The sequence below is a fragment of the Myotis brandtii genome, unplaced genomic scaffold (genome assembly GCF_000412655.1).
Source record: "Myotis brandtii unplaced genomic scaffold, ASM41265v1 scaffold1042, whole genome shotgun sequence".
Classification (NCBI taxonomy): Eukaryota; Metazoa; Chordata; class Mammalia; order Chiroptera; family Vespertilionidae; genus Myotis; species Myotis brandtii.
The window spans coordinates 506,665-529,851 of NW_005353506.1; the positions used below are offsets into that span (position 1 = coordinate 506,665).

Here is a 23,187-nt window from a genome sequence, read left to right on the forward strand (position 1 = left end):
TGCCCTCTGCCACCCGGGAGCAGGCCTAAGCCAGCAGGTCGTTATCTCCCGAGGGGTCCCAGACTGTGAGAGGGCACAGGCCGGGTTGGGGGACCCTCCTCCCCTCCGAGTGCACAAATTTTTGTGCACCGGGCCTCTAGTATATATATATGGCTAAGTGCCTGTCTGACCGGTAGCTATGACATTCAGTGACCACCGGGGGGCAGATGCTCAATGCAGGAGCTGTCATGACAAGCACTGGCCATTTAAAAATAAACAGCACTATGGACCTGGCACTGACAAACCAACACTCAGCTTCCCTCAAGTGGGATACAGGCCCCACCACCACCCGAGAGCGACACCTCACCAAATTGCAGCCAATATAGCCAAGACTCCACGGCACAAAATGCAACCCACAGCCCAACCCAGCCTGGAAATGGTCTCTGTGGGCGCCAGGTAATGACGTGACGTAGCAACGCCCAGCTTTCTCTCCCTAGTGACTAGCCTCCTTGGAGTTTCTTTAGCCCAGGAATCTGACTTGCTTTATAGCCAGGTGCAAACATTTTACAGTTTAACCAAATGTCTGTGAAGTGTTTTCCCATGCCTCATCTCATTTGATCCTCACAGAAGTCCTGGAGTAGGTAGATAGGAGACTCGGTAGAATCCTGTTTTCTTTTGATTAGCAAGAGGTGAATAGTGATATTAAAATATTTCTTCTAATTAATTTCCTTTCAATGTGCATGAATCTGTGCACTGGGACACTAGTAACATATAATATCACCAGTGTTATCATAAGTAAGTGGTGATCTAAAGAACTACCTCATCTTGCCACCAGTTATTTGAGACTTAAAACTGAAGTAATAACTTAGGGAGTATTTTATAAAATTAAATGACTTTCAGAAATTATGAAAATGACTGATCAGTATATAAGTGCTCTGGTAGCAGGACATGTCTGATATCTACATATGGTTGTCTTAGTTCAGGTTCTCCCAGAAGCAGACCATGAGACAAGGAATGAAATGTAAGTAGATTGTTTGGGAGATGAGCCCAGGTAAGATGGAAGGGGAGTGAGACCGAAAGAATAAGGTCTAAACTAGGGCCCAATATTATATGTACCTTGACATGTAGGGAAAACTCTGGGGAACCTCGAATGGCCCAATCATAAGCTCCCCTCCTCATCCTGCTCCCACAGATGAGGTCTCCTAGCCAAAGAATCCTTGTCACAGGACCAGGCACACTTCCTGTCTATCCCTGTGTAGGGGCTTCCATTCCCTGCCAGCCCACGGAATTATTCAAATTAATCACATCCTCTCTTGAGAACCTCTGGGCACCCCACCTGCTTGGCACTACAAAGCCTGCCTCCCACAGCCCGTGCTTGTTCATAATGTTCCCAACTGCAATCTCTGTGCAGCCCTGTGTGACATGCAGTGTCCTCCTCCCCTAGGCTCTGAGTATATGGAATAAACTGTTGTCCATCTCACCTCTCCCATGTCAGGTGTTGTGTCTGGTCATCTCCATAACCCCAGAGCAGGAATCCCTCCCTCACCAACAGGACGAAGAAGAGAAAATTAAAACAGAGACAGAGAACAGACTCATGGTTGCCAGATAGGAGGGGGTCAAGGGCATTGGTGAAAAATGTGAAAGAATGAAGACATACAAATTGGCCATTACAGTCATGGGGATGTAAAGTACAGCATAGGGAATACAGTCAATAATATCGTAATAACTATGTATGGTGCCAGGTGGGAACTGGAAATACCGGGGGAAGGGTCACTTTGTAAATTATATAAATGTGTGACCACCAAGCTATAGTCCTAAAGCTAAGAGAAAATAATATTGAATGTCAACTGTCATTTGAAATTTAAAAATAAAAACAGATACAGAAGGAGATACAGCTAATAAAAATGTGTATTACCAAGCAAGTTACTACCTTGGCTACCGGGTAACTGGAGCTCATACCCTCAGAAGAGTGGAGAACCAGCTTTGGAGACAGCCTCTCCCCATGTGGAAACAGCTGAGACCTCTAAAGCCAACTCTTGTCAGTCAGGAGTTGATGGCTTCCCCCAGGGCCGTTCATTCTCCCACACACTGGGCACGGGCATGCTGTAAGTGGGCGAAGTGACTCAGCCAGCCAGAGCGGCCCCCAGGCAAAGATCAGGAGAGACCTGCAGGTGAAGCTGGCCTGAAGCACTGCAGTTGTAAGGCCTGAGAGGAGATGCGCAGAGGCCCTGCTACCCAGAAAGACATGGCCCATTACTCAAAATCCTGTTCCCAACTTTGTCCACATATTCACTAATCCTCATACAAAAGACTTCATCTTTGCGTACAGTCAAAATTCTAGGCGGATAAAAGTGGATATCTGAGAGAGGGCACAAATAATGTTGAACGCTATGGTTTGATAAAGTAGAGTGACCATGCCTTCCTCCAACCTCTAGCCTTTAGGAATGAGGTGCTCCAGGCTGGTGGTTCTCAGATGTCAGCATGTATCAGAATCACGTGGAGGGCTTGGGTCTCAACTTCAGTGTCTCTCACTGAGTAGTCTGGGGTGAGGCCTGAGAATCTCTATTTCTAACAAACTTCCTAGGGATGCTGATGCTGCTGGGCCAGGGCCCACACCTGGCTCCAGGCCAAAGCTCTGCCACCAAGGTCTTCAAACGTGGAGCTATTGAGACCTGTGCTGAAAAGGATATGATAGAGTCAAATGATGGCAGAGCAGGCCTCTTCCACAGTGGAATGGCCTATCAGCACATGAGGTTAAATCATAGAAGAAAAACCAACAGCATTGTCTTGCAGTATTGTATAAATCAAGGTCATGGAGGTGGTCCAGGTTAGAGCATGTAAGGATGGCAGCTGAATCTGTGTTCACCCAAGGTCCTCCTGTACCTGGCCCGCTCCTCCATGGACAGAGTGACCTCGGATTTCCAAAGATGATACTGAGAACTGGAGTCAGGTCACTCTTTCTAGGCAACAAATGGGCACTTACCTATTGAAAAGGGGATGCCTTGCCCTTGCCTTTCTTCCTTTATCCCTTTAGTCCAACAAGAGTCTGTTTTGCCTTTGGAAATAGCCTGGTGTCTTGGTCTCCTAGAAATCCGCTTACTCATGAAAAGAGGACAACCTTGACTAGCACTTTATCTTTCTGCCTCTGAATTTAAGTACTCAAGAAGCTATGACCAGATCAATTATTGCTTGAGAAAGAAGAAAACCTTGAAGTCTCCCCATGAAGTGACTTATGAAAGCCCATCGCCATTGTCTCCCTGAGGCATGAGAGAGCATACTGATGCAAGACAGAAGGAAGTCTTTCCTCCCCCAAATCTCTGGAACTCAGAATTCAGTCTCCAAAGGAGTTTGACTTCAGACGCTCTATCATCCACACCATGTATCGAAAGAGCAAGTCTCATCATTCATGTAGTTTTCATTTTTCAAATGCTATGCTTGGCTCTTATGTGATAGGCCATGTGCCTTCTATAAAGAGTATTCAGAATACAGTCTGATGGGTGTAAGAGGCTCTTGCAAGAGCCTATGTTTTCTAGTAGATCCATCCAACCCATCTGAAATTCTGTGATTTCAGTTTCATTCTTTCCCAGGGAGGGACAGGATCCTGCAGAAACTCCCAATGAGCTGAAATACAGCTGGCAAGGACCCCAACACTGAGCTAGAATCCTGCAGAAACACCTTGGTGGAAATAGACATACAATACTGTTTGCCAAGAGATGGATGGCCCAGCACAGAACCATATGGGTATGATATGGAAAAGGAAATGTTGATGGTGGAGAACACAGGGCACAAAATACGAGGAGAAGCAGTGAGAAGTCCGGAGTAGGTGAGGTGCTTCAATGCAGAACCTGGAAAACTGGTGGGAAACAGGAACACCTCAAGGTGGTGGGTGGCCCAAGGAGCACAGGGTGCTTGTGGTGAGGAAGGAAGGCTCTGGATGATGTATTTCACAATCTTAGTACAAATCAAAGGTGAGGCTGTATGGGGGGGAGGGGGAGGGGGCTCTTCTGCTGCCTGCCCCATGGAGACAAAGCCAGACACCTTGTAGGAGGTCAGTCTGAACCAAAGGCAGACCAAGAAGGCATGGGACCCGCAGGAAGGTTTTCTCTATGCCTGTGAAACATCCTTCTCCTTGCACAAAGAAAAGAAACAAGCTCATTTTGCTTACTGTCAAAGTGTTTCAAGGCATTGTTTTGACTTCATTTTCAGCTCTATTAACTTTAGCATCATCCCTACACGTTTTCCTTAGTTACTAGTCCAGTGACTAAATGTCCATTTCTTTCAATGCTACAGCACAGATACTCTAACACATATTCCACAGGTTGACATGATAATAAAGCAAACAATATGTGTGAAGTGTCTGGCCAGGCCCGTCTTACTGTGGCTGAATGTGAGCTGTCTTCACTCCTACCCCTCCCCTCCCACACCCTGGCCCAATCATTAGTTGTCATGATAGTTGCTCTCTCTGAGTACAGCTGGAGTGCATTATAAATCCTAGTCTATTTTCATGCATGCATTCACTCACTCATTCATTCAATGCATATTTGTTTTTATTTGTGATGTGACAGTCAGTAAATGTTGGAGATACAAAAATGATGGGCAGCCACTGCCAGCACATAGATCTCAGTCTCCCCAGGAGAGGAGCAAATAAAAATTTAATTTACTCGAGTGTGATAATGAGCGATGCCAGAGAAACACAGAAGGGAAGTTAGAAAGAGGGAGGAAAAGCAGTGGCAAGGGTTCCCAAGGGAAGAGGCAGCTGAGCTAGACCTTCCGGGAAGAGCTGAGGAATCAGCCAGGTGGAAAGGAGCAGAAAGAAGAGCAAGTGTGAAGGTGCAGAGTAAGACGCCTCTGAAAGCTAGAAAAGGAGCTGGGAAGGCAACAATGCCGGGCAGGGAGGCAACGTGACTGAGAGAAGTGAGGCAGCCACAGCGCTGGCACCATGGGAGTCAAGGAGGAAACCATGCGGAGAAGAAAGGGGTGGTTGGATCTGAGGAAGCAAGTAATACAGGGATTGTTTGTTCGCTACGTTGCTGATGATCTCAGCAAAAAGAGAGCCAGAGAGCAGCTGGGACAGAAGTCAGTCTGCTGCACTGCCATCCCCACCACCTCTGTTGTGTTGGGGAGTCATGGTCACCCTGGTATCTCATGTTAGCACAGAGGTGTGCTGCTGTTGGCTCACAGCTAGTATTTACAGTTATGTCTCTCTATATACATATTTCATATTTTAGAGTACTTCTATAGCCCTTAAAGCAATTTATGCTCCCTTATACATTTGTACAGCCAGTATTGCCTTTCAGAATACACCACTAACTCCACTACCGACACCCCCGCATACTCCTGGGAACTTGTTCCATGTCAATCTGGACCTCACATCTTACAGTGTGGGGCTTCATCTAGCATCTTGTACTTTGTCCTACAGCACTCCCACCTCTTCTGAGTGTCTACATTCTCTATAATAGGGTTATACAGAAGACTTTCTCCACATGACCAAGGGCTCCCCTTGTGGCAGACAGTAGATCAACAGCCCCAATGACATTTCTGAAAGCCCTTTCCTCATCCTTCCTTTAGCACAGAGGTGGGAAAATTAGACCATTCATCTTTCTAGACGTTTTTGCAGTCCGACTGGACATGTGACAATTATGGCCCAAAATATTTGAGCAGACATCTTAGGGTAGATATTTCCTTCCCAACTATAAAGACAAAACCTCATTAGAAAAAAAGCCCTTTGCCCTTGGCCTCTTCCTCCCAACTGCAATGCAGGCGTCTAGGGTGGCGGTTCTCAACCTATGGGTTGCAACCCCTTTGGGGGTCGAACGACCCTTTCACAGGGGTCGCCTAAGACCATCGGAAAACACATATATAATTACATATTGTTTTTGTGATTAATCACTATGCTCTAATTATGTTCAATTTGTAACAATGAAATTGGGGGTCGCCACAACATGAGGAACTGTATTAAAGGGTCACAGCATTAGGAAGGTTGAGAACCACTGGTCTAGGGGCAGCCACCATTTGCAGATGTGAGGACGAGAACCACACACTGAGGCTGGTGGAGATGAGGGAAGAAGGAACCAGGGGCGCTGGTGACACTGGGGAGCGGCTGCAGCAGTCTGGACATCCAGCAGTCTGGACTCCTTGCTAAGCAGAAGCATAAACCCTTGTCGGTACATGCATCTTGGTCCACCCCTGGAAGCATGAAAAGCAGACAGGTGGTCGGTGCTCTGTGAGGCCCCTCGAACCCTTAGAGCTCTCCCACCGCCATGACACTCGAATGACCCATCACTGGCAGCTCCAAGTGCACACAAATGAAACAGCCCTTGTTGCACTGCGGCCTCTAGTGCACCCACAGCTACTGCTAAGACCCACGGTCAGACAACCCTGCTATCTGGTTGACAGGTTTCTGGATGTTCCTGACCCCTGGATGAAAACCACGGAAGGACCCAGAAATGTGCCTTCATAAGAAAGTACAAAGATGCGTGGGTCACACCGACAAAGTGGGTATCTCCCCTGCCCAGTAAGACAGGATTACTGAAAGGGGAGAAGTGGGCAGGAGGGATGGAAAACAAAGGAAAAGAAGGTTCAACAGTGGCCAGTGAAGAGCAGGGGGGGGGGTCCTGAGGCCCTGATAACGAGGAAGCCTCCTGTAAGTGTGATGGGAGAGGTATATGTTGAGAGAAAGTGCCAGGGCATAAAAGGGTGGATGAGTTGCAACATGGCTCATTTAGAAATGCACTCATGGTCCCAGCCCAGAGATTCTGAAGCCATAGATCTGAAGTGGGGTCCATCCAGGAATTTTCATTTCTTTTTAAAAAATATATATATATATTTTATTGATTTTTCTTACAGAGAGGAAGGGAGAGGGATAGAGAGTTAGAAACATCCATGAGAGAGAAACATCAATCAGCTGCCTCCTGCACACTCCCTACTGGGGATGTGCCCACAACCAAGGTACATGCCCTTGACCGGAATCGAACCTGGGACCCTTCAGTCTGCAGGCCGACGCTCTATCCACTGAGCCAAACCGGTTAGGGTAAGGAATTTTCATTTCTAATGAGCACCTCAGTTGGTAATTGTGCATGTTTTAATCCTTGCTAAAGGCGATAAAACCGGGAGCTAGTGAAGGGAAGCCTGGGCTGGGGGTTAGAGATACTTGCCGAGTGAGTAGCATCTCTGGGCCTCAGCTGTAAAATGAATAAACAAGTGATTCTCAAACTCTTTTATTATGAATCCCTGTTTTACTAATAAGATTTAATACAATTATTTAATATATCAAATTGATGAAAAGACGCATCTCTGACTGAAGCAGAGTGGGAAACCAGAAAGGCCACCTGTTCCATCTCACCACGTCACCTCCCTCTGAGGAAGCCCAAGGCTCTTGGCACCATCAGGCCTGTGGCTTCAGAGTCTGTTCCAGGGAAGACATGTGACTTTAACAGAAGGACATATAAATTAGAGGAGGTCTTTGTGGTTCTTGTTTTAAAGGTCAGATAGATTCCCCCTTGAGATGGAGGATAAAGAAAAGAAAGTTGGGGATATATACTGGTAGTAAAACATATTTGTAACCTTCTTTGGCTTCTCCAGGGGAGAAGCTGATGTCTGGGGGAGACTAGTTGAGTGTCAGTGGGTTATGTAGGCTATTTCTGGAGTTGTCATGGTCTAGTTATTGGAGCTCTAAATTGATATGATCTTTCCCGAATTGACAAAATAGCAACATATATCAAGGCTTTATAATTGTTAATATCTGTTAACAGGGATTATCCTTCTAAAATCAACCCTAGAGAAAAGTATCTGTAAAGTAAAAAAGGTACAGGCACAAATATGTTCATTCATTCATTCACTTATTCATTCAACAAACACTTATTGAATATCTACCATGTACCAGGTACTGTTCTGGGTGCTGAGTGCAGAAGAGTTGGAGTGGGGCTAGGGAACATTAAACTTCAAATCCTGCCCTTTTGGAGCTTACATTTTGTAGGGTAAAATAGACAATCAATCATTCAATCAATAAATATATAATATATCTTATGTTGAATAGTGTTATGGAAGTGGAGTGTATTATAATAATGAAAAAAAAACAAATAGAAGATAATGAGTCCATTACGAAGTCTCAGACAAAAGGATAGTCACTTAAAACACATTTTTAACAGATTTTTAAATTTCCAATATTTGGTGAAAAAAGGAAGACACAAAATTGTGTTTATATGTATATAATACATGTGTGTATGTGTCATATGTAATCTCACCTATATTAAGTGCATACATACATACACATATTCTTGAAGAAAATACACCCCTATGATAAAATTAATAAGCTATCTTTCAATGGTGAGATAATAGGTAATTTTCATTTTTGTTAAAAATAATTTTACAATGAATTCATAATACTTTTATAATCAGAAAACAATATAATTTTAAAATACAACTTAAAAAATCACTTTAGAGTGTGTTATAATAGCATGTGAAAGAGAAAAGAATTACAAATACAGACATTGTTTTGCTCAAGAAAACAAAGTGGGCACATGAAGTCATACATCTCTAGTATGCCCAAACTCTCGGCTAAGCATATTTGGCTCAACGGAGGCATGAAAAGTGAAGATGAAATAAAACTACTTAAGCCATGCTGTCTCAACGTCTCAAGGTTCCCCCAAACCTGGGCTTCTCATAGAGGTTACACTCACCTTAAGAAAATCTGAATTTCCAAAACTATGTTAAGATCTGCCACCTCGACTTAGGTCATGGGATTCTTTCCATGAAAGTCACCCTCCCACCTTACAACTAACACACACTAACCCAGCTCATAGGAAGTACAGGCCAGCCCCATTATATGACTCCTCAGAATGAGTAACGTTAGATCTGTTTATGTTTCAGCATCATGGGCTGACTTGTGTTCTCCTACCGCCAACATTCATCTGTAGGAGTCCTAACCCCCAGTACCTCAGAATGTTGCCTTATTTGGAGACGGGCCCTTTAAAGGGGTACTTAAGTTACAAAGAGGTACTTAAGTTATAAAAAGAGGATATGGGGGCACAGACAAAAGGGGAAGACCATGTGAAGAAACAGGAATGATCATCTGCAAGCCGAGGAGAAAGGCCTGGAACGGCTCCTTCCCTCACAGCCCCCAGAAGGAACCAACTCTGCCGACACTCTAATGTCAGATGTCTAGCCTCCAGAACTAAATTAAATAAAAATTAATGAGAAAATAAATTTATTTGGTAAAGCCACCCAGGCTGTGGTACTTGGCTACAGCAGCCATAGCAGACTAACACAGAACATAACTGCACGCACCCAAGACCTTGACCAGGTTCCTCTCACCCCCAAATTCCACTGAATTACCAAGACAAGGATTCAAATTCCTCACGCTTCTCCTTAAATCTCCATCTACTCCTATCATGTGCATTTTAACTCAGGCCTGACCGTGACAGACTCCTATTCGGTCTCTCCTTTCCTTCCTTTTTCAATCCATCATCTGCACAGGGGGATATTTACAACAGATACCAAACACAGAAACAGATGTTCTGCAGGCAAAGTACCCACAGTGCAGGCACCTACTCAACCAGATAGGCACCTCTGGTGACCTAGGGAGAAGGAAAAAGCTGCAGTTCAGCCACTACTTGAATGACTGGCCTGGCTATCCTAGCTAAACCTCAGCCTGGACAGCAGGGCGTGGGACTCTGGCCAGCCCCTGAAGCCCCCTTCTCAGTGTTTGGTCTATGCTGCGTCTGTAGCTGCTGCACATCTGCATTCAGTACATCTGACTTTGTCTGAAGGAATTCAAAGATCTCCTCTGGATGGCCCCTGCCTCCCACCATAGCATATGGCCCTGGTCTCACCTCCACATGTCCCCGAGGCCCTCCTCGGGGACCTCCATCCTTGCAAGTCTCAGTCATTCTTGACCACTCCCTGCCATTCTCTCCAACGATTCCCTATATATCTGGAAAGATCACTTGTATTTGACATGGGACTAAATGACTTACCCCTGTTTCTCCATTTGGAACACAGCCTGGGAAGTCAGTCAGTTGACCCTTCCACCTATGTGGCCTGGGACAAGTGAATAAACCCTCTGGGTCTCAGTTTCTCCTTCTATAAAATGGGAATATTAATAGTCCTACCAAACTGTGTTGCTGTGAGAATTAAATGGAGTCGTACAATATTAAGCTGCTAAACCTGGACATGGCAACAGCTCAATAATTGCTAAGCCTTGTTTATTTTGTTGAGCTTGACACAACACCCCACACCTTGTAGGTACTCATATTTGGGTGATGGTCTCAATCTTAAATAAACAGCATGTTAAACTTGACTTGGAAGCTTAGGAAAAAATGGAAAAAAAGTGAAATCTAAATGCTAATGGAAAACTTTGCTCATTTTGTCTATTTTTCACTTCAGGATATTGATGATGACTATGTAGATTACCTAAGAAGACTTTTTAATGTGGTGCTCTTCAAAACTACTTAAATCTTCTGCATATCCCAGCAACACAACATTACTTATATTCATCAACCTCCAATATTTGAAACACACACACACACTGCATAAAATTACACACAGCAAAACCAAGGATGCCAACCCGTACTTGCTCTCATAATTTCCTACATATAAAAAGCTCAAGTACACAATTCAATGATATTTAGTAACTTTATAGATGTCCACAGCCTTTACTATAATCCAGCTTTAGATTTCCATTACCCCCAAAAGATCCCTTGTACCCAATTTCTACCGTACCCTCACCCACAGTCACAGGCAACCATTGATCTGCTTTGCATGACTATTTCATACAATATTTTGTGTCTGGCTTCTTTCACTTAGTGTTTTTGAGGTTCGTCTGCGTTGTAGTGTGTATTCATATTTCATTCCTTTCTATCGCTGAATAATACTTCATGTATAGATATACCACATTTTGTTTATCGATACACCAGTTGATGGACATCTGGACTGTTTCCATTGTTTGATGATTATGAATAATGTTGCTATAAATGTTCATATACTATGTTTATATTTATGTGGACATGTTTTTACTTATCTTGGGTAAATATCTAGGAGAAGAAATCCTGGAGCATATGACAAATTTATGTTTAACTTTCCAAGAAATTATCAAACCATTTCCAAAGTAGTTGCACCTGGATTTCCACCGATGACTGATTTTGTGCCAGCAACCCCTCAGCCTCACCTCCCACCTGTGTCTGTTGCCTCCTGCACACTCCTAAAGAAACTTACTCCAGCAGCAGCACCAACCCCCGGTGTCAGCAGGGGAGCTCTGAATGAAGCAGAACTATCACTGTGTGGCCTGCTGGGGCTCATCCCCAGAGCAAATGGTTAATAGGAACACTAAGAGCACCAAAAATCTTTACAGCTGTTCCTGCCCTTGGATGGCAGGAACATGGATCCTACTACAATGATCCAAATATTCCCAGGAGCTAAAGTGTTAACCAGCCCTAAATGGTACCTTCTAAGTATACCAAGGAAACCAATGCACTCTTGAGCTAATGTAAAGGTCATTGACAAAGATTATGTACCCTCCTTAGTGCTCCCACATTTCAACAAATAACCAAGAGTGATAACATAAACCCAACAACAGCCCTGTAGGTAGCTCAGTTGGTTAGAGTGTTGTCCCAATATCCCAAGGTTGCGGGTTTGATCCCCCATCAGGGCACATACAAGAATCAACCAACGAAAGCACAGATATGTGAAACAACAAATTGATGTCTCTGCCTCTCTATCTCTCAGTTTCTCTCTCTCTTTCTCTAAAATCAATAAAAATACAACAACAAAAAAACCCCACAAAAGTCCTGTCCAGATGGCTCAGTTGGTTGGAGCATTATCCCATATACCAAAAGGTTGCAGGTTCAATCCCTAGTCGGGGCCATACAGGAGGCAACTGATCAATGTTACTCTCACATGGATGTTTCTCTCTCTCTCTCTCTCTCTCTCTCTCTCTCTCTCTCTCTCTCTCCCCTCCTTTCTCTTTCTCAAATCAACAAAAACATATCCTCGGGTGGGGATTAAAAAAGCAACATCCAGGTGGTGTGGCTCAGAGGTTGAGCTTCAGCCTATGGACCAGGAGGTCACTGGTTCGATTCCAAGTCAGGGCATATGCCCAAACTGCAAGCTTGATCCCCAGTAGGGAAAGTGCAGGAGGCAGCTGATCAATGATGTTTTCTCATCATTGATGTTTCTATTTCTCTCTCCCTCTCCCTTCCTCTCTGAAATCAATAAAAAAATATATATATTTTTTAAAAACAACAAGTATTGTCTTGAAATAAAATATTTTAAAAAACAACAATTGAGATTGAGACTCCTTACACAATAAGGCTATGAACACAGATGCTCTTCAGTTTATGATGGTTTTATGACCTAATAAACCCATTGTAATTAAAAATATTGTTGAGTCAAAATGCATTTACTACACCTTACATACTGAACATCGTAGCTTAGACTATATCCAGTTTTTATTGAATGTATATTGCTTTCACTCCATTGAAAAGTCAAAAAAATTGTTAAGTCAAACCATCATAAGGTTGGGGACCATCTGTATCATCTTAAAAATGATAAATTCCCTGAGGTAGATCCTCAGAGCTATTGAACTAGCCAATATGTTTATTCCAGCCCATTTATCCAGCATCACAGCCACAATTTCCATTCATCTATGAGGTATCCCAATATAGCTTCACTAAATTATCTGTGGAGTATATCTATATCCCTACCATTTATGCAGACACGATCTTCATGGGCTTGTTTTATTTTTAAGTACCCTGAAAATACAGGGGTTGGCAAAAGTAGGTTTACAGTTGTGATTATGGGAAATAGTACAATAATTAATAAATAATAATGCAAGAATAAGTTGTTTTGCACACTCACAACTGTAAACCTACTTTTGCCCACCCCTGTATTCTACTGAGGGGAGAAACACATAAAGGTATTTCACAAGATATTCATACCGTGGTCCAGACTTTGACTAACTGTAGCTGTGTCACTGCACATCTAAGAGATCCAGCACCTCAGTTAGATTTGGAGGCTTCATTTGATCCCAAGAAGGCTGCTCCGTACCATCTCCAGTCAATATCCCTACTCCTAGCACTCTCCAGAAAGCCCAACATCTACTTGCCTATTTAGTTTCTGGAAGTAACATATTCCCCATCTACACATTTAATTAAAGCCTATTTAGACAATCACAAGAAAATCGGTCCAATAGGAACAAAGTCATCCCGGCAACAGACCCTTGAGGCCACCCAAAAAGCTGTCCAGGTAAAAATGCCACTAATTCTACCTGGTGATTCCTTTACTATGGAAGCCTTAGCCACTAGTTCTCATGCTCTATGGAGTCTTCTTGCCCATGGATCCAAGTAAGAGTATACCTTGCTTGGCCCAATTGGCTACTTGCCGGGCCCCCTACGTTTAGGAGAAAGGGAATAAATTTATTTTATAGACGACAGCACCACCATCACATGTGCTGGAAACCAGTGAAGAGCTGCTTCTTTCCATTCTATGACCAGGACATCCTGGGTAAAGGATGGGACCCAAACATCAGCCATTTCAACACTGGAGGATGCCCTCAAAAAAAGTACGTTCATTGCCCATATTTTACAGACTCCTGGGTGGTGGCTAATGGCTCTACTCTTTGATCTGCTCTATGGATCAAACACAAAATAGATTTCACATTCAGGATTGTTCACTATGGGACCTTCCACATTAGGAATATATCGCGGCTCAGACCTCATGTATTAAAATTAAAGTCCTCCATGTCTCAGCTCCTACTACAGGTCCCAAGGAGGAAGCTCAATTTAATGCCACAGCCAACCAACTTGCTCACATTTCTTAAGTAAACTCATATAGAACCCAAACAGAATTACCCTTCCCACTGAATAACGAACTCCCATTCTGCTATCCCTTTTCAAACCTGGAGCCCAGATTGAAAGGGATAACACAGTGGGACCCATAGAAAATGAGGTCCCTTATCTTCCCCTTCCACCCCCGCCCCCCAAAAATCTATTCTATATGCCAAAAGAAATCTGTCTGCCAAAGCCTACTGTCCTTCCTCAATATGATGGCTTTAAAGGTTGACTAACTGGAGGTGTCTGTTTCTTGGTGCCTTCTTTTAAACTACGTACATCACAGTCTTTGGTATAACAGACACATGTCTAGTATTTTCAATTGTTTAACACAGACTCAACACTCCTTATAACTGTGTGGATCTTTTAACGAGGAATGGAAGATCTTGAATTAGTTCCTAACACCAACATTCTTAAATAGGATGCCAGCTCCACTCTATTATGGTGATTTGAATAAGGATTTGCTACAAGACTCAGGATGGAATGCCCATGCCTCTCATAATAATAGGAAATAAGAATTTACTCAACAACTCCTGGAGCCAAAGGAATACTGATTTTTAGTAATTCTTGTGGTAATTTCTCAAATGTAAAGCTCTGTCTCGAGGTCTTAGGGCTACTCACAAACTCATAAAGATTTTGTAAAACTGCTGTATACTCAATACTCTCTCTCTCTCTCTCTCTCTCTCTCTCTCTCTCTCTGTTCCAGGTCTTTTCCTGGAGAATCATCCTCTTTTATCCCCACCTCAGGAATTCTTCACTTGCATGAGTAATAAACCTTTCTTTGGTTATACCAAAGCACTACTGTCATGACCTTCAGGAGGAGAAACTAACCTTGGGAGGAGCTGCCCCATGACATGGTGAAGTTGCTAGAAAAGCCATCATAGAAGGTAGGAAGTGACTATCTCATTGTGTTTTTTCCCTAGTGACTAATGATGTTAAACATTTTTTTTCAAATGCTTATTAGCTATCTGTATATATTCTTTGGTAAAATGTCATTAAAATTTCTGCCCATTTTTAAATTGGGTTGTTTTCTTCTTGTTATTGAGTTAGTTGCAAGAGTTCTTTATATAATCTGTATACAACTCTTTTACTGCTATATGATTTTCAAATATTTTCTCCCAGTCTATAGTTTTTCTTTTTATATTCTTTTAAAAATATTTTTATTGATTTCAGAAAGAAAGGGAGAGGGAGAGAGATATATAAACATCAATGATGAGGGAGAATCAATGATTGGCTGCCTCCTGCATGCCCACATTGGGGATGGAGCCTGCAACCTGGGCATGTGCCCTGACCGGGAATCAAACTGGGATCTCCTGGTTCACAGGTTGATGCTCAACCACTGAGCCATGCTGGCCAGGCTTCTTCTTATATTCTTAATGATGTATGCAGAAGCATAAAAATTTTAAAGTCTGATAAAATATAATCTATCATTTTCCCCTATATTGATTATACTTTTAGTGTTGTTTCTTTACCTAATCCAAAGCCATTAAAATTTGTTTTCTTCTAAAGGGTTTGTGGAATATTGTGGTTTAAAAATTGTGTATTAGAGAGTTCTAGTGTTTTTACAATAACCAACAAGGTAATGGAAATTATTTTACAATCATTTTAAAAGCACAGGTTATACCTATAAAATTACCTTTAGAAATCATTATGCCCATGGAAATGAATGTTTCCAATGACTGATTACCTATAGCATGTACAAAGTCTTCTTAGTACTTCATGAAACAAAATTAAGTTTTTGAAATATGAAAGTATAGACAAGATATATTTAACTTCTTAAGTATGTACACATAAAGATACTACAGCAATAACCATCTTCTTAATGGCAAAAGAAGCTATAATATAAGACATCAGGACACAAGAACATTTTCCTCCAGTTTGCTCATGGCCTCGGCGGCTCTCTAAAGAGCTTCTTTTTCTCCCATCAAATGAGAGGTTGTAGAACATTTGAACTCTTAAACCACAGAGCAGCTAAGAGCCTAGTGGCTCTAAAAAGAATCACTGTCCCTGGCAGATGAGGAGGTGTATTTATTTCCTTTTCTTCTCTTCATATCCCTTGCACTGTGCCCAAGCCTCTTTTCTCACTACTTCCTGTAAGCACTTAATCTCTCAAAATATTTGTGCTTCTCTGTAACTCCCCCCCAAAATAATTCCTCCCACCAGGCAGATGGGCTTTTCTTTGTTTGTTTCAAATTCATTCTAATGCTTGTTGGCTCAAAGAAAACGTCTACCAAGGTCACAGTGAATTAACGCACAAGGCCAGACAACATTAAGGCAACCCTGATTTATGTTTCAATGGGCCCACCTTCACTTTGGCAAATGGGTGCGAACAGTGTTGTCTGCTGAATGTTTCCTTTCAAGTTATAAAAAGCAACACCCAGCCTCTTTGTGAAGAGAGGCCCTGTCAAGGAAGTAGTGGAGTCACATGAGCATAACGGAAAATAAAATTCCACCTCCAACAACCTCCAGAGTAAGTGGGGCCAATCAGACACCATTTCTTCATGAACTCCAATCTCTTCACCCACCTACCCCACAAAGCAAAGGAAAGAGCAGAGCATGTCCTCCTGCCTGGCAAGCTCACCCTGGCTTTCCTGCCCCCGTGGCAATGTGCCCACAGAAGCCCAGACTGACTGCAGCCACATTCAGAAGCCCTCTCCCTGGTCAGCTGGCCTAGACCAGTGGTCGGCAAACTCATTAGTCAACAGAGCCAAATATCAACAGTACAACGATTGAAATTTCTTTTGAGAGCCAAATTTTTTAAACTTAAACTATATAGGTAGGTACATTGTTATTAACTTAATTAGGGTACTCCTAAGGCTTAGGAAGAGCCACACTCAAGGGGCCAAAGAGCCGCATGTGGCTCGCGAGCCACAGTTTGCCGACCACGGGCCTAGACCATTGTGCCCCACAGCTCTTACCACAGCAGAGCAGCTGAAGGTGTGCATAAGCGACTAAGGACAAAGAGATGGAATGACAAGCTGGGAAACCCCAGAGAAACCCATTTCCAAACAGGGAATAGGAGGAGACAGGCAACTGACACCAGAGCAGAAGTGGAGGAGAGCTCCTCTTACCCCTTGAAAGAGAAGGGCTGCAATTAGGCACCGGTTAGGAAGACTGCAAGAGTTAATGCCTCATTTCAAGTTACTTCAGAAACCAGACTCAAGGCAACTTTAAAGTGTACTGAATTTTTTACAACAGAACACGGATAGTATAATAACTTCTAAAAGCAATGAAGTAAAGATGCAAAAGGGAGTAACAGCCCAGCTGGCATGGCTCAGTGGTTGAACATTGACCTATGCCCAGGGTGTGGGCTCGATCCCCAGTGTGGGCTGTGCAGGAGGCAGTCGATCAATGATTCTCTGTCATCATTGATGTTTCTATCTTTCTCTCCCTCTACCTTTCTCTCTGAAATCAATAATATATATATATATATTAAGTGAATGACAGCATTCTCAAAAGTAAAATTCAATAGCCTTCAGCAATTTGGAGGGTGGGGGTAGAAGAAAGGGATACTGGGTGAACGCCAGCTATTCCAGGGTTCTGTTGAGTTGTATGGCCCTTTTCTCAAGCCTGGTTCACAATTAATTTGAATTTTCTGTAGTTCATAGTTATGATCCCAGTGTGAACATAGACAACAGAAAAACGTCGCATAAAACATTATTACAACTTTCACTATAAGACAGTAGAGAGTCAACAGAACCTGATTCTCTCTCTTCCATACTACCTTCTTAGGAAAGTACACAAGTCTACACAGAATGACAACCTTACACAACTGCTTCAGAAATCTGTCAGGTTTTGGGAAGAAATACTGCTAACAAGAGGGCACAAGGACCACATGCAGCAATTGCCAGCAGCTGATGTCAGATTCTACCTCTGAAACAGAGCAGGACCAGGGAGGAAAAAATAGAGGCTTTGATCTTCCTCCCACTGCCCAGCCAGAGAATCAGGTGGCTGCTCCCACACGGGAAGAATCTACTTCCTGAGGCTGACTGGGTGCCCCAGGCTCATTCACTGCTCTCTGTCTCCAGGCTCTTGAGATTATACCTCTGTTACATTATAAAGTGACACCAAAGGAATGGAAGGGAAATCAGCCATCACACCTCCGGACATGACGGGGTGGCAGGTTTCAGGTGACATTGTTCATGCATTATTCCTGGCAGCAGCAGGAGTCCAGGTTGATTAGGATCACTCATGAATATATGCACTTTATGACAGCCATTGGGTTAAGACATGGGAGCAGAAGATAGCTTTGAGGTCCAGTATTTAAAAACTCAAATGACGTAGACACAGACAACAGGAAGGTGATTACCAGAGGGGAAGGGGGTTAGGAAGAGTAGAAGAGTGCAAAGGGGGGAATAAATGGTGATGGAAGGAGACTTGACTTGGGGTGGTGAACACACAATACAATATACAGATGATGTATTATAGAATTGTATACCTAAAACCTATACAATTTCATTAACAAATGTCACCCCAATAAATAAACTCAAATGAATAAATTTTATGTTACCTGTATTTACCACAATTTTTAAAAAACTCAAATTATTACCCTAGCCGGTTTGGCTCAGTGGATAGAGCATCAACCTGCAGACTAAAGGGGCCCAGGTTCCATTCCAGTCAAGGGTACATGCCCGGGTTGTGGGCTCGATCCCCAGTGGGGAGCATACAAGAGGCGGCCAATCAGTGATTCTCTCTCATCGTTGATGTTTCTATCTCTTTCTCCCTCTTCCTTCCTCTCTGAAATTAGTAAAATATATTTTAAAATAAAACACTCAAATTATTTGCCCAGCTGGCATGGCTCAGTGGTTGAGCATCGACCTATGAACCAGGAGGTCACGGTTCAACTCCCGGTCAGGGCACATGCCCAGGTTGTAGGCTCGATCCCTGGTGTGGGGTGTGCAGGAGACAGCCAATCATTGATTCTCTCTCATCACTGATGTTTCTCTCTCTCCCTCTCCCTTCCTCTCTGAAATCAATAAAAATATATATTTTAAAAAATAATAATAAATAAAATAAAAAACTCAAATTAGTAAGTTTTATATTATGTGTATTTTATCACAATGTTTTTAATTCAAGTTTAAAAAACAACAACAACAGACATTTGTTTAAGGGCTCTGTGGTGCAGCCTCTCATGTGGTTTATTCTCCAAGAAGGACAACTGCTTCTTAGTAGTGACCACCAGGAGTTCTAAATCCTGAGAGCACAGGCCATTTGGGGAAATCTAAATTAAAAACAAGCCCGTCCTAGCCAGTTTGGCTCTGTGGATAGAGTGTAGGCACTCAGACTTGAAAGGTCCAGGGTTCTTGGTTGCAGGCTCTATCCCTGGTCCCAGTCAAGGTGCGTGGGGGAGGCAGCCAATCCATGTGTCTCTCTCACATGGATGTGTCTCTCTCCCTCCCTTCCATTCCCTCTAAAAATCAACAGAAAAAATATCCTCGGGTGAGGGTTAACAACAACAACAAAAAACACAGCTCCAAAAAATCATAAAATGTATAAAAACATTCTATAGGTTAAGGGGAGAATATTGTTAAGATATGGAGAAAATGCTACTTTTGGAGAATACATACTATAAGAAACAGAAGAAACCCTTGGAAAGCATTTGCTTCACATTCTCAAGAAAATATGAAGTAAGAAATGGAAGGTGAGGTTTAAAAGATTATTAAGTGTTTTCTAAGATGTAAATTGATGTGATAAAGTACAGGCTGGAAAAAATTTTAAAAACTATAAAAATAAATATGTCATAGATTTACTGCTATAGATAGGGAAAAACAGAGAGTTGACACTACAGAAAAATAATTCAATAATATAGAGGGCAAATTTGAGAAACTATTCCAGAGGGCAGAGGAAAAGGACAAATTAAATTGTAATTTCTTTACACAGCCAAGCAGTATAAATTTTGCACCCCTGCTACACAAATAATCAAAACCATTCTATATAATAAAAGCCTAATATGCTAAGTGTCTGGTTGTCCAGTTGGCCATTCAACCAATCAAAGCATAATATGCTAATGACATGCTAAGGCCACTCAACTGCTTGCTATGACGTGCACTGACCACCAGGGGGTAGACAGTGGACCAGCCGACCAGTTGCTGTGATGTGCACTGATCACAGGGGGCAGACGCTCTGACCAGTAGGTTAGCTTGCTGCCGGGTTCCAGCTGATCAGGACTGAGTGAGACAAGCCAGACATGCCGTGGGGCCCTCCTGCAGTCCCTCCCCGGCTGGCCAACCTCCCGCATCCCTCCCCAGCCCTGATCGTGCACTGGTGGGGTCCCTCGGCCTGGCCTGTGCTCTCTCGCAAGCCGGGCTGCGTGACCACCACTACCCCTAGAGTGCACGATTTTCGTGCACCGGGCCTCTAGTATATGATAAAAGGGATATAAAATAAGTTAAAAGACAGTTTTTAAAAAACACAACAGAATGATATAAATTGAAAAATCTTAATAAAATAGACCACATTCAGGAAAAAATATGAATTACCTATATTAGCTCAAGAAGTATGCCAAGCAGAAAAGAAGTATGCCAAAAGATGCTGAAAATTTCATCAAAGAATTACCTGAAAAAAGGCCTAGAACCAGATAATATAATTAGTATATTCTTCCAAACTTTCCCCAAGGGGCAACCTCAGAAAGTATAACAAACAGTACCAGGACTTGGAAAAAGATGGAATGCCCCCAGTTCATTGGAAAGCAAGGCTGCCTAAAGTACACAACCCTGCATAAAATCAAAGTATAGGCAGACATTTTTCTCAAAGCTTTGTTACTCCAGGATTTCTTAGTGCCGCTAATCTGCTGTGAAATTCCAAAAGGAGGGTTGTGGGAGGCAGTGTGGTTCCAGCACTTTAAGATTTCTTCCAGGCTCCCCCAGACCCTTCTTATGACCACGCAGAAGCTATACAGGAGCCTTGAGTCAGGCAATCAGAAGATTAAAATGACCCAAGAGCAGGAAGAGATTAACTAAAGAACTTATATGCATATATGCATAACCCATGGACACAGACCATAGTGTGAAGGCCTAGGGGAAGGGAAGGAAGCGGGGAGGGGGGTTAATGGGGAAAAAAGGGGACACCTGTAATACTTTCAAAAATAAAGACAAATTTTAAAAAGAACTGCTAGAATAGTAAGTGGTAACAAAACACACAGACTCATTAATAAGATGGCAATTAGGTCTTCTGGGAGAATTCATTTCCAAAAGAATGCTAAAGCAAGCTATAAAATGGAAGTAAAATTGTGTTTTGACATGAATAGTGTATATAGTCTATGATGTCATAATTTTTCTCTTGAGAGAACCGACACGGATCTCTGTTCTTAAATATGACCACAAAACATAGCAAAAAGAACAGCGGTGACAGAGAATGTATTCTACCTAACTCCCATTCACTATACTTGACTACGCTATCAATGAGTTCCTTATTACAAAGACACTTAAATTATCCTTAGAAGTAAAAGAAAAATATAAAACAAGAAACTGATGCTACTAGTAATGTCAGAGGGAATACTATTTCCTGTATCAACATATCAGTATGTATATTAATGATTATTATATGTCATGTTTGCTTCCTCAGATATGTTTACCTTTAAATATTCTTATCCAACAGGTTTGTGACCAAAACTATTTAGCCTTATTTTTATTCTCTTTTAAAAATATTTCTTTCCAAAAAAGAATATACAGAAGACTACATAGAGGAAAAGAAATTCACAAGAGATAAATATAGGAAAAGGAAAATATATTGCCATATATAAAATTGCAATAATAAAACAATGCTGAGGCACAAAGTACATTCTGCTGGTGAGAATGTAATTTGATTCAACTCTTCTAAGAAGCAACTGGCCTTATGTATTTAGAACCTAAAGTAGACTTATTCTTGGACCTACCAATCCAACTTCTATCAGTCCATCTGGAGAATTAATTTTTAATATTAACATTTACATACATCAATGTACTTAATACAATTATTCATAGCAAACAAAGCAACACAAACCAGGAAATGATCTAAATGTCTAAAACTGGAAACAAGTCAATGGATTATGGCACATTCATATGATGAATTAAGCAACAATGAAAAACAATGCTTTCGGAAAAATTTAATAATATAAATATGTCTGATTGTTTAGGAAAAAAGAAAGAACACAAAATACAAAGTACAATATTAAGTATATTTTAAAATATGTTTATGTAGGAAAAACTCCTGGAAGAATACAGACCAAAACCTTAATATGATCTCCGGGTGGTGGGACTCTGAGTGAGTATAATTTTTATATATTTCTAACATCTAACTTTTTGCACCAAGCATGTATTACTTTTATAATCGGAAAAATGATTTAAAAAAAACACAATTATCGCGCATGGATAAAATACTCATATGAGTGAAAGAGAACAATTTTAAGTCTCCATTTACTAAGGACAAAAACATTCTCAACATCGTGCACAGAATTCCATCCTCCCAAATGTGCCTCTTACACCGGTGCACATTAAAGCATAGACAGAAAGCAACCCAACCAAATCCCTCAATAAGGACAGGCTGAGCGGCTTCTCCCAAGGGGGTGCAAAGCACCATGATCAAGAGGAGAATTCAGCTCCCATTTTTTTTAAAGTGCAGCTGTTTTCGGATACCCCTAGACCAAGAAACAGGCTTTACCGAGGAGACTGAGGGAGTGAGGAGTTACATTCTGGTGTGTGCATACTCTCTCTCTCTCTCTCTCTCTCTCTCTCTCTCTCTCACACACACACACACACACACACACACTCAATCGTGCCATCCCAGCCAGATAACTCAAAGCAAGTCCTGCAAGTGCAGCCGCACCCCATCCCCGCGGGCACCAGGAATACCTGTTAGTTGTGGCGCGAGGCGGCGGGGTCCCCGGGCTCCTGAGCGTCCTCAGCGCTACAGGGATACCATGGGTGGCCTCTCTGCTTTTCTCCACCAAGAGCCTGCAAAGCCAAGGGGAAAAAAAAAACTAAGTTGTTACACCTCGCGGGGAGCAGTTGGCTGGCAAGCTGGGCACCGCACTGGCTGCCTGGCCGGGACGTCCCTGCGCGCCCTGGCTCCCAGGTAGTGTCCCGAACCCCGGCGTCTGAAGAAGCTGCGGGCGGGACGGCGGGACAGCACGCACCGGGGCGGAGAGCCCAGGACACGCAGGCAGAGCCCGACGGCAGGTCCCGCCCTGCAGCTCCCTCGCCCCGAGCGATGCACGCTTGGGCCCTCACCACGCAGACCGGTCCCTCTCTGCCCTCGCGCTGCCCACGGGATTCCAGTGTCGCCCCTCGGGTACCCCCGACTCATCCAGCCCTGCGACCCGGACTTCCCCAACACACCCCACCCTCAGGCCGCCGCTGCCCTTCGGCTCGTCTTCGCCGCCGCCAAAAGTCTGCGCGCCCAAGTCAAG

At 42.9% G+C, this 23,187-nt stretch overlaps 1 protein-coding gene across 1 annotated transcript in view; it reads right to left on the minus strand.

Moving 5' to 3' along the window:
• Window positions 1-23,187, minus strand: part of ST8SIA6 (ST8 alpha-N-acetyl-neuraminide alpha-2,8-sialyltransferase 6) — a 165,283-nt gene that overhangs the window by 141,208 nt on the left and 888 nt on the right. The window contains exons 2-3 of the mRNA XM_005856728.2: window positions 23,009-23,169; window positions 22,631-22,732 (exon numbers count right to left, since the gene is read on the minus strand). Of these exons, the coding sequence (XP_005856790.1) occupies window positions 22,631-22,732; window positions 23,009-23,169 (263 nt within the window). The remainder of the gene's footprint in view (window positions 1-22,630; window positions 22,733-23,008; window positions 23,170-23,187) is intronic.